Genomic DNA, 12,507 nt, shown 5'->3' on the forward strand with positions numbered 1-12,507 from the left:
TTTTTTTTTTTTTTTTTTGGTCATGCTTGGAAAATACTTTAGAACTTTTTGTTAAACATCAGAAATGTCTGCTATGGTTACTTGCCGATGATCCTCAGCAGTGACCATATGGCTTCGCATCTTTAGCGTAGACTGACTTAGGAACTGTCTTTTGATGTTCAAGAGATCATCTTCTGTTATTGATGCCAGCTGAGCCACCATCCATAAAATGTGAATAATAAAATGAACTACTCTGGAAGGTAAAGAATAGTAATAAATTCTTCCCATCATTCTCAAGTGATATAAATATGTGATAAATTATGGTAGAGCCCATGGTAGAAGGAACACATTCTGAGTACTTCAGAAGATGGATGCCTTTAATTTTTTGGATTACTTTAGATATGATGGGTTTGGCAGTTAATTCCTTGGGTATGTGTATGTGTAGGTTATGTGTGTAATACTAAGCCAGTAATTCCCAAACTTTTCACTATCCAAGTACTATTTTCCTGCCCTTTTGTACATATATATTTCATATTCAAAAGATTGTGTTAACTCCAAACTTGATTTTATCAATATTAATAAGTGCATCCCTCCATTAAAAATAACCACTTTCAGAACTTATAGTTATCAGGTAATAGCTAATATTCTGGCTGTTACAACTTGAGACACAGAAAACAAATTTCGCGTTTTTGTCAATCATTGCAGACTAATTGTGAGAAAGTTCGTGGTTTTGATGAAATAGTCAGCAGAGTATAATCATCTTCCTCCCTGTGTTTTGGGACCTCTAACATCCAGGAACAGCAGACTGAACAACTTGATAAAGTATTGCCAAATTCAGCTTTAGATGCAGGTTCTCTAGGCAAGTGTAATTCTTAGGAAATTAGAGCATGATGTTATCCATATATTAAAAGTAATGGCAGAAACCACAATTACTTTTGCATCAACTTAATAATGTCAAAAATCTTTGGGTTACTTATTCTAAAGAATGAGCTAGAAATAACAAAAATATTTTCACAGCTGTGATTAACAATGATAAACAAAATGACTTTAGGTGAGTCAAGAGAAAGCATCTTTTCCAGTGATCATTTAGCTTTTAATGTGTGTTGTAGAACCGTCGCAGTCACATCATTTTCCATTCTTCACGCCTGCTGATCCACAATTGCAAACACGAGAGCAGCCTTTCTTTTCTTTAGAAGAAACACTACTATATAAATTATTCTAATTATGAATTCTTAAGTTTTAATACTGTGGATATGTTATAAGTTCCCAGATAGTTTTGAATTTTTAAATAATATATTTGCACTATTCATCTATTCCTAACGCAACTACATTATGTGCCAAACTAGGTTGGGGTAGAGTGGGCATGTACTCAAGAAACATTATGATTCCGAGTTAAAACATGAAGTGATAAATAACATTTCTTTCTCCAGAGACTGGATCTCCAATTACAGCGTCATGTGTTGGATTAGGCAATTCTAAAACACCTCCACCAGGGCAAGCAGGAAAAAGCGTTCCAGGATACAATGGTAAGGAGTGACCCTGATAATATGTAATGTTAATAAATGTGGCATTTTCTTGTATCTGGTGTGTATTATATTGCATGAAACAAACTAGATGCTTAATTAGAATTCCGTTGAATGAATGTCTTGTATTAAAAATGAATGCCTGAATTTTTGCTATGAAAGTAGGTTGTGGATTTCCAGGATATGTTCTAAATGACTGTCGTAACCACAAAAATAATATCATTTATAAGGTATGTTAGGAATATGGGTGTGAAATTACTATGAAGGAAACACCTGCTGGGGGCCCAGTACTTTACATACATCATTTCATTTCATGTTGAAGTATATTTAATTCAGGGCTATCATTACTATTTTAGAGATGAGTTAACCAACTAGTTAACAGACCAAGTAATTTTCTTAACACCACTGGTTAGATCCTGGAGACAATGCAAACCATTATCCTCAGAATCTGCTTGCTTTTATTTCAAAAGCTGCAATTTCTTATTATATATTACACTTGCTGCCTTTTAATTTAGGAGTGAGGACAAAGTTTTTAAACCTTATTGTTTAAAAATAAAAGCAGACCAGAAGTAGAGGTTCATGCCTGTAATCCCAGCATTTTGGGAGGCGAAGGCAGAATTGCTTGAACCCCGGAAGCAGAGGTTGCAGTGAGCTGAGATCATGCCACTGCACTCCAGCCTAGGCAACACAGCAAGACTCTGTCTCAAAAGATAAATAAATAAATATAAAAATAAAAATAAAAACAAAGGGGGAGAATCCCAAAAGAACACATTTATTTGATGCTGACTTTATGTGACTAAAAGCTATAATATCCTGTCAATTTTTGTTTTTAAATTTACGGTAGTAATCATTATTCAGTAATTTTCCTTGGATGGCTCTCCCTAGGTGTATAAATTATACAAGTCATCTAACTTTTCAAACATTGTTTCCTTATTTCTAAATAAGAGTAGTATTTTTATATGCTTTCCAGGGCTTCTGTTTTGTGATGTTATGCAACAAAGCATTAACACAGTGTCTACCAGTAGAAAGACAGAATAAGTCTTAGCTAGTAGTGCTACTAAAATTTCAGGAAAGTCAGAGGACTGACTTGAGTTAGACTACCACATTCATTTTACAGACAAGGAAAATGAGGCACAGAGGTTTTGTAAGTTGCTTAAGGTCACACAGTTTGGCTTAACAGAACTATGAAGAAAACCCAGCTTTGGGAGACAAAATATGATTCCTAACATATATTTCTTATTTGTATATAAACTACAAAATTCAGAGATTTGTCTTTTGCTTCTCTAACATAAAAATACTGGATTTTCCTTCTAGGACAATGACTAGTTACAAAAACATGGATCATTTGGTTTAACCTAGCAGATACATTTATAAAAAGACACTTCAGATTTTATTATTATTATTATTATTCGGGGCAGAAATAGATATTCTGTGAAGTCATTGACTTCTCCAGCCCTGGAACGGTGAACCCAGATTTAGTGAAATCCTCTGTTTGAACAGTCTGTCATGTCTTCTCCTTTTATCAGAAGAAATGCCTTTATGTTGAGACATTTTTAGGGGTTTCTGATGGTGGAAGATGTTAAACAGTCCTCTGTTAGTAATTCAGTACCATTTTTATATCTAGTTGTAAGAAATAGTTAGGCTTCTTTCCCTTATGTAACTTCAATACAGAAGTTTCTGATTGTCTGAAGGCAACTGGCTTGCAGACAGTATAGGTTAAACATTTATAACCAATGAACCAGTGACTTTATGACTGATAAATTTTATGTTTTGTGATTGTTTAGAAATTAAAATCTTAATGTAAGATTAAATAGTATAATAATAAAAATGGCAGGATCCTTTTAGGAAAGAAAAGAAAATCCTTTTTGTATAAAAACATTTAATTTAATATGACACATTTATTGAGTACCTTATGCAAGCTTGTCACTTTGTATACATTTGAAAAATACTTCTGGCATAAGTGCTATGACAAAGAAACTTCTCCCATTTCATAGACAGGGAAACTGAATAGGTAACAGAATGTGCCTGGGGGCATATGGTGATTTGGCCATTGTACTGGGATTTAGGGAAACAAAGATAAATTAGCCATGGCCTTCATGAACTCACAATCTAATGAAATACAGATACTTCTCCTAACTGTCAATACAGAATTTTAAAACAAAGTGCTTCAGGAACACAAAGAAGGGAACGATTAATTTTTTTTTCTGAGAGCAACAACCTTCTTTTCTCATAGCTGCTTAAGGTAGAATTACCTGGATGAATGAGGCCACATATATAGTCTATTAAAGCCTAGAAGATGATGACTTATCTTCATATTTAGTTTGCACCAAGGGTTACTGAATGTGGATACAAGCTTTAATCTCCTAAACTCTTTTAGGATTTTATCAGGACAGCACAGAAAGTACTGAGATAATATTTGGGAGGATTAAATTGACCTAATTTAAAGCTCCTGAGTGGATATTAAGCTTTAAATCAGAATAAGGGGTTTTTGGTGCTTATAAGTCTTTTATTTTTGTTGCGTATAATAATTTTTGGTGAGTTTAAAAACTTCATTTCCTTTACTTTTTAAAAAGCTTAACATATTTTTAATGGTTCTAATAGATTACAAGGATATATTTAGTGGACATAGACGTAGAGGTGAAATTACCACGTGTTTGAGATATAATGTCTTCATTTAAGGGATATTCTGAAGGAAAATTTTTGATGTTGTTAAGAATCAAATACATGTGATCTTTTTTTTGTGATATTTTAGTTTATATACGTTCATAGTCTCACAAGAATTAAAAGATTACTTTCTTAAGCTAGAGTTTTTTGGGTTGAATATAAAAATATAGAAAAATATTTAAGCTTTAAAGTTATGTATTTTATTCAAATATTTATATTTTACTTTGTAGTTATGATTTTGGATGACAACATGCAAAAACTGAAGGCTCGGTGTTTAGGAAATATTGTGGTAAAGTAAGCGAAAATTTCAATACTACTATTTTAAAGGGCAAAAACTGGTGTATATATTAAGAAAAAATGGAGTAATTGCAGTGTTATTGCTACTGAGGCGGTTGTAGAAAGAACTTGTGTGTTGCCTAAGAACTGTGTCAGCTGTGTTGTAATTTAAACATAGAAGCCCCATAAAATACAACCAATTTAAATGCAATTTTCAAAAACCACAAAACAGTGAATCAATTTATTTTTGTGTATTCCTGTTTTCCCTTACCGTTGTCTCATAGGCATGTTTAATTTTACTTTGTTTTAAAATTTTATCCCTGGTATAGGCTTCTTAGCATTTTTTGAATTTTATGATTATAAATAATACTACATTAAACATTTTTTGGTCTTATTTTTCTGCTTTTCTAATAATTACAATAGTATTGAAGAGATTGCTGAAAGTATAATTACTGCGTCAAACAGTATCATCTTATAAAGTTCCAGACTTACCAAATATCCCATCTTCTTAACATTTTTTTAATCATTGTTCATTTGATAGGCAAAAGTGCTACCATTTAAAGTGAAAATATTTAAATTTACTTTAATTACATCAAGACAGGTACTTTAAAATTTGTATGCTAGTGGAAGCAGAAATGGAAGTTGATTAAGTTAGAAGGTTCACAGTATGTGACATTTTAATAATTGAAAGAGAAGTTGCTTTAGTCCCTCTGATTAACATGATATTGACATCTTTACTGATAGAGTTTAAGTAGTAGAATTCACCAGATTGAGCTACTATAAATACAGAACATCAGATTTTAAAAATGATTTGCTTTCTTATTTATTTCTATTGGAAGTCAAAAGAACTCTTATTACATGGCATTCTCAGATTGGTATAAGATTGCTTCCTATAAAGAAGATATTTTAAATTCAATGAAAATTATATGAAAATGGTGGTTTAAAAGAGGATGTTTCTTCGAGTAAAAATATTTTAACTATATAGAAAGCTAATAGAAAGCATACAAGTTATGATGTAATTCTTCTCATGCTCTTATCAGTAAACATGTAAGCACTATATTACTTTGTTAAAAGTTTCCATTTTAAAACAACATATCCAACAAAATGAAAAAATTAAATATTGGACATACCATTTGTATGCACAGTTCTCTGAGCCGGAATCTGTATTAACATAGAGCTAATTCAAATTTGACCTGTTCAAGGGAAAAGCAGCAAGGGAAGAAGGGAAGGGCTGCTAAAGAAATTAATAATTTGAACATGTTTGTGGGTGGATGTTTAGCTTGCTTAGGGAATAAAATGCTTTTTGAAAGCTTTTCAAAGCACTTTAGAAGCATACATTTTTATATAACCTCCTAACTTTGTGAGTCATCTATTTCATAAAACAACCTTTTGCAAGATCTCAGAGGTGGCATTTGATGCCAGCACGGTTTTAAACTCCTTATGGGTTTTGTCACTCTAATTATGGGCTGCTTCACCCCACATCCATTCAGAGATAATAAAATATAGCAGTGTCCCACGTAAACTGTAATTTTTTTCTTATAGCCATTAGTGTTATTTCAAATACTTAAAACTGACAACTATTGCCTTAAAGCATTCTATGGTTTAGATTGTCACCAATTCACAATTATATTTTTCCCTCTGTATTCCTAAAAGAATTTTATTGTACAGATCCAGGGTTCTGAGATTTCATTATAAATTAGTTGATGATGTAATATGTTATGACAAACAGTAGATTTGATTCCTGTCTTAGGTTAACAGTGAAGCTAGATATTTGAATATATTATAAATCGTTTTGTATTAGAAAGGTAAGGTAGAAATAATCAGAAAACAAAGGTTACCACCAAGATTTATCTCTCTCCTGTTCTCTCTGTAACAAAACAGATTTTGAAACCTTTTTTCAGGAACTCATTTTATCTATGAGAGCAAGAATTTCCTTTTGAAACCCACATTGCCAGCAGCCATTTCACTCTAACTTATCAACCTAAAAAGGATTCACATATCCCAATGGCTGCCTGCAGTATGAGTAGGATGTTTTTATATTTAACATCTATAACATTTCACATTATAGATCTTAAGACTCATTGTGTAGGTTCATATTTAGAAATAGTAATATGTGGAAACAAACAAACAAGTAAACAAAACCAAAAAACCTTTTGATCCACGTAGATTTTTCTACCTTCTTTTTTATGACATTCTGAAAAGCACTGCTTTGTTCTCCTGGGGACCCCTTGACTAGAAGTTGGCCATTTTAGCAACTCCTAAACTACTATAGGCCTTAGGATATAATATAAAGGAATCCTGCAATTTTAGTGTTTTATTAGATTACTTATATTCATAGAATTCATCTTTCTAGTAGAAGAGAGAACTTCATGTCCACATGAATGTTAGAAAATTCTTTTGATTTGGAAACCTACTCCAGGCAGTTAATTTAGTAAGAAAGTTATGGGATCTGAATTCCTATGAATACAAAATACTCATCAGTTTTAGAAGGTGTTCGTGTAATTGCATCCAGAGCTCCAAAGTGCAGAAATAAAACTATGAGTCAGTAATTTCCAGGCAACAGACAGTAGGGCGTGAAAGAAAATTTTAACTGCAATTGCCTTTCTTCCTAGCACAGTGCTCATTGTTATTAAAGCCATAGGTCTCTGGCCCTTTCTCTCTGATGGACAAACATTTTTCTCTGACCAGATCCATTGTTGCTATTGGAAGTGTGGCCTGTTCACCCTGTGCTGTATCCTGCAAGCCATAGTAGGGTGTGAGGGAGTTGTATGGAATTGTCCGGGTGGCTTTTACTTTAGTGCCTGCCAATTTCTCGTTCTTCAGATATGGTTAATGACACCTGTTCACATATTTACAGCTTCATATGAATGATTCAGTCACTGTGTTGCCATCTTGGGAAAGAGTCAGGGAAGCTTTCTTTTCATCAGGGTATCCTTTGGGTGTAACTAAGCATGTCACATAATTATAATCCTGTTCCTTTCTAAATCTCATATACCGTTTTGAGTGTGATATTTTATTAGCCTTTTAACAACACTATGAGTTAGGCAATAGGCAAACATTATCCTCCTCATTCTAGACATGACAAAGTATGCAACATTAATAGTTTCACAGCTAGAACTCACATTATTGCCCAGTCTTTTGTCTGCCCCGAGGGAAATAAATTATGGTCAATCTCTTCTGGAGAGATAAAAAGTAACTTCATATGAAAATCTCAAGAAAACCCTAAGTACCCCATAGGAAATACTGAGAGTGCAAAGTTGGGATTTAACCCAGATCTCTCCAGGGAACAGGCTTCAATTTATTTCTATTGCCATGGAAATTCCAGATGGAGCAGTGAAAAATAGACCATTTTTTATCTAGGATAGGAGGCATCTAGGAGTGTAATATTTCAGATTGGCCAGGAATGTGTTATCTTCTAGGGTGATGGACATCCTTTGTCCTGCCTTAGCTATTTAAGGATTTCTCGGAACTCTAATTCTTCCCTTCCCACGTGACTGTCACTGCTGCTTCAATTATTCACCTTTCTCCTTCAGAATGGTCTTTTAGGAAAGAGAATTACCTAAGAGGACTCTCAATTCATAATTGGATGAGTTGTACCAAAACTCCGTCTTTCACTCTGCTTGGCAGAGTTGGGGAAGGTATCACGAGGTGGTAGCATTTGCTTTCACATTTGAGGGATGAGTATAGGTATTAACTAGTTCATTTCTTAGTATTTTTGCATCTTTCCCTTCCTTCTGCCAATCCAACACATTTTTACATTCTTGTAACTACAGAAAAAAAATTCTTTTCTATAACTTTAGAAAAAGAGCTCCAGTGCACCCCGTTGTTCCAGAAGGAAGACCTTCACTTAATGTGTAATAATCCTTAGCAATAAGAAGAAAGGTGTTCCTTTGAAATACTGCAAAAAAAAAAAAAAAAAAAAAAAAAAAAAAAAAAAAAAATCTGCTGTAGCTCATATGCACCTAATGTCTATCAGGATCTTATTGCTTCTTTTCCCATGTTTTCTTTCATTGATCACATTTTCTTATCACATGTTTACACATATATATGTAAGTACATATACGTATGTATGCACATGGAGCAGTCCCTATTATCCGTAGTTTCACTTTGCACAGTTTCAGTTACCTGTGTTTGACCACAGTCCAAAGTTATTAAATGGAAGATTTCAGAAATAAATAATTCACATGTTTTAAATTGCACGCCATTGAGTGGGTGATGAATTCTTTTACTGTCCTGCTTAGTCCTGCCAGGATATGAATCAGCCCTTTGTCCAGTGCATCCATGTTGTCTACACTACTGCCCTTTAGTCACTTAGTAGCCATCTTGGTTATTAGATTGGGTGTCTAGGTGTTTTACAGTGCTTGTGTGCAACCAACCTTTATTTTACTTAACAATGACCCTAAAGCACAATAGTAGTGATGCTGGCATTTTGTTCTAAGTGTTCTATTTTGTTATTAGTTGTTGCTGTTCTTCTCTTACTGTGCCTAATTTATAAATTAAACTTTATCACAGCTATGTATACATAGGAAAAACCTTATTATATGTAGGGTTCAGTACTACCATGGTTTCAGGCACCCACTGAGAGTCTTGGACCATATTCCATGTAGATAAAGGGGAACTACTTTGTGTGTGTGTGTGTGTGTGTGTTTCTGTGTGTGTGTGTGTTTCTGTATGTGTGTGTCTATTGAAAACAAATGATTCCAATTCTGAATCCTTTTTTCTTTTCCCCTTTTCTTTAGGAATATCGTATGTCTTCCTTTATGAGTCTTTCTTTAGAGATTTTTCTCAATATTCAAATTACCACATCTGATTTTTTAAGATACCACATTGTGTTAGTGAGGAACAGAAAGCATGTGCTTATCTTATCCTATCAATTACCAATTGCAATTTCATATCTTGCTTTTCAGTCTGATCCTCAGTCAGACTTGTGAATGATGAAGTAGTTTTCTGAGAGCATCTCAACTTGGGACAAGCACACATGCTATCTCCAGCAGGTCCACACCTTGGATGGGGATAAAAACTTCTCTTCCAAGCACTACTGGCAAGGCGGAGTTTAACCACCTTCTGTAAAGTTCACCTGACGAACACTTGAGTGGTTACATTTGATGTCATTTCATTAACTTAATGGAGTAGACATCATTCACTATCCTCCCTATCTGTATTCTAAAAATACTAAATTTCTTTTTCTTGTAGTTCATAAAGTGCTAGGATCTCCACGTGTCTGTGATCATAGTTTATATCCTTGGGTCATTAATGTGTAACACGGTGCATGAGGAATACCAAACACCTAACAAATATTGACTAAAGGAAGAAAATGAATGTTTGTGTTAATGCATAAATTAATGAATACATAAACAAGGCCATCAAATAATCCCTCTGGTGTTTTCTTCGCTACTGTTCAAATCTCCATCTTCTCTCTCTCCACTGGCTACTTCCACTCAAATCTTTCTCATGCTAAATCAACCTGTCTTTGTGCATTAAGCCACTGACATATACGTCTCCTTCCAATCACCCACAAATTTTAAAAAGTATGGTCTAAACTTACTGTGCCTACTTACTTCCTGTTTATTTCTTAATCACTCCAGCTGTTACTTTCCCCACTCCATTGAAATGACAATTGTGAGAAAACGTAAAACATCTTAATTACTAAGTTCCATGATCACTGTTGCATCTGCTTTCAAACAAAATTTACACTTCATTTAACCTCGTTTCATACTAGGTCATTATTAAAACTGTATTCTAGTGACTTCTTAGATACTACTTGCCCCTGGCTCTCATAATATCTCTGATTTTCTTTTCTTTTTTTTTCCTCAGTGGAGTTTTTTCTTTGATAATTCTTTAACACTGATATGTAGCCGTAGAGCTACATTCCTCTTTTATACTCTCTCCGTGAATCATCTCATCAATTTCTAAGATTTCTGTAATTACCTAGCTACACGTGGTGAGCATATCAATATGTCCACCCAGGCTCATCTCCCTTCTGATTTCAGACACATATTTATTGACATATTACTTAATAGCTCCATTTATGATGCCACACGTTGCTAAAATTCAGGATCTAAACAAATTATCTGTTACCTCTGTACTTGTACAAATCCGAAAATTCCACCACTCCTGAAAATACTGCTTTTACTACATTGCACTCTTTGTGTTGGCATCACTATTGATCTAGAATAAAAACTTTCTATTTCCATCTAGAATAGAAACTTTCTATAGAAACTTTCAGAGTCAGCTTTGATTTTTTTCTTTTCTTCAACCCTCACATTTAATTTTCATCCTCTTACTGTGGCTTCTCCTTATCTAGTTCATCACACTTGCTTTAGCACTCTTCCTAGAACAAAGATCCAATGACAACTTTGGTTTTTAAAACACCTTTGGTAACTTGACTTTAACATGTCCTCTTGTACTAGTCAGAGATCTCCAAAGAAATAGAACCAATCGGATGTATACACACACACACACACACACATATATATACACACACATACACACATATGTATAGAGAAGGAGGAATATTTGTTTTAAGGAATTAGCTCATGCAGTTGTGAAGGCTAGCAAGTATAAAATTTGCAGGACAGGCCAGCAGGCTAGAAGACCCAGGAAAAGTTGTAGTTTGAGTCTGAAGGCAGAATTCCCTCTTCCTCCTGGGAGGTCAGACTTTTTTTTCTATTAAGGCCTTCAACTGATTAGAGGAGGACCATTCACATTATGGAGGATAATCTGATTTACTCTAAATCTACTGATTTAAATGTTAATTTCATCTAAAAAATACTTTCACAGAAACACCTAGAATGCTTGATCAAATATCTGGGTACCCTGGCCAAGCTAAGTTGATGCATAGAATTAACCATCACACCTATTCATAATGTTGAGGACTATTTATACACACACACACACACACACACGCACTCAAACCTCGTTTCAGATTGAGCAGACCATTTATACTTGTGCACTCATTGTTCACCTCATTTTTTATATTGCTATACCTTACATATTTTAAGAAATCAGTATCTATTTGCTGATTGACTGAATGGAAAGAATGAATGAAACAAAGAAACACATGAAAGGAAGGATTTACGTATGTTGGTCACACAGCATGAAGTATCTTTCCTTCTTATTCCTTTCTCAGCTTCATAAACCTATTCTTCGAGATTGAAATCATACATCAACTTTCTGCATGTCACATTCTTTGAGCTCACTCCTCTCTCATGTTTTCTTTCGTACAAAATGTCTGCCACATATTGCATAAGTTGAATTCTTTGTTAGATGCCTCTTCAGGATGATTTGAATGATACTATCACCTGCTTTTATCCTTTCACTATTCTGGGGCCTCATTCTCATTTTATTTCTTTTACTTCTTCCCCCACTTCTTAATCTTTTCTTATTCTCTTCACTGCCATTTCCCAGCACCATGTGTCATATTTAATAGCAAGCACCTCTGTAATCCAAAGGGAACCAGCTAGACATATGATGTCCCTCTATAAAGGTGGCTTTAATTCCAGAGAGAAAGTGAAGAGCTGAGATTTTCTGTTCTTAATGATTAAGATTAACGATACTTTTCAATATGATTAGGATGACCTATTTTTACCACTGAAGTACATTTTAGGTTAGGCTTTTCATTGAACAGAGGTTTTAATATTTGGTGATTTTTACCAACCTTCCAATAACTGGATGAAAGCCAAAGACATTCTCCTGGGAAACATACAGTCAAGTTTTACATTAAATTTCAGGGGGTTCAAAGAGTCCTCAGTGTTCATGCACCCCATAGTGTATTATTCTTAATTCCCAGGGTCTACAGGTATATATAAAGTTACTTAGACCTTTCTTGTAAGAATGAGAGATGGTAAGAAAATGTGTATTGTCCTTGTCCTTCAGGAATTTTGTGCAGATATTTAAAGTTTTGTGCAATAGCTTTGGAAGCCTGTGTCCTTAAGGCTTATTTTTTTCTGGGAGATGGCTAACTATGTTTTCATCCGATAGTCATCAATTAATTATAAGAATATACAAAAAACTCAAATTTACAAGAAAAAAACAACCCCATCAAAAAGTGGGTAAAGGATATGAA

At 34.1% G+C, this 12,507-nt stretch overlaps 1 protein-coding gene across 1 annotated transcript in view; it reads left to right on the forward strand.

The window, feature by feature from the left end:
- The window catches only part of ACSS3 (acyl-CoA synthetase short chain family member 3), a 184,372-nt gene that overhangs the window by 146,059 nt on the left and 25,806 nt on the right, over positions 1–12,507 (forward strand). The window contains 2 exon segments of the mRNA XM_017870447.1: positions 1,410–1,505; positions 4,397–4,460. Coding sequence (XP_017725936.1) covers positions 1,410–1,505; positions 4,397–4,460 — 160 coding nt within the window.

This window comes from Rhinopithecus bieti, unplaced genomic scaffold (assembly GCF_001698545.2).
Source record: "Rhinopithecus bieti isolate Rb0 unplaced genomic scaffold, ASM169854v2 scaffold_5387, whole genome shotgun sequence".
NCBI lineage: Eukaryota > Metazoa > Chordata > Mammalia > Primates > Cercopithecidae > Rhinopithecus > Rhinopithecus bieti.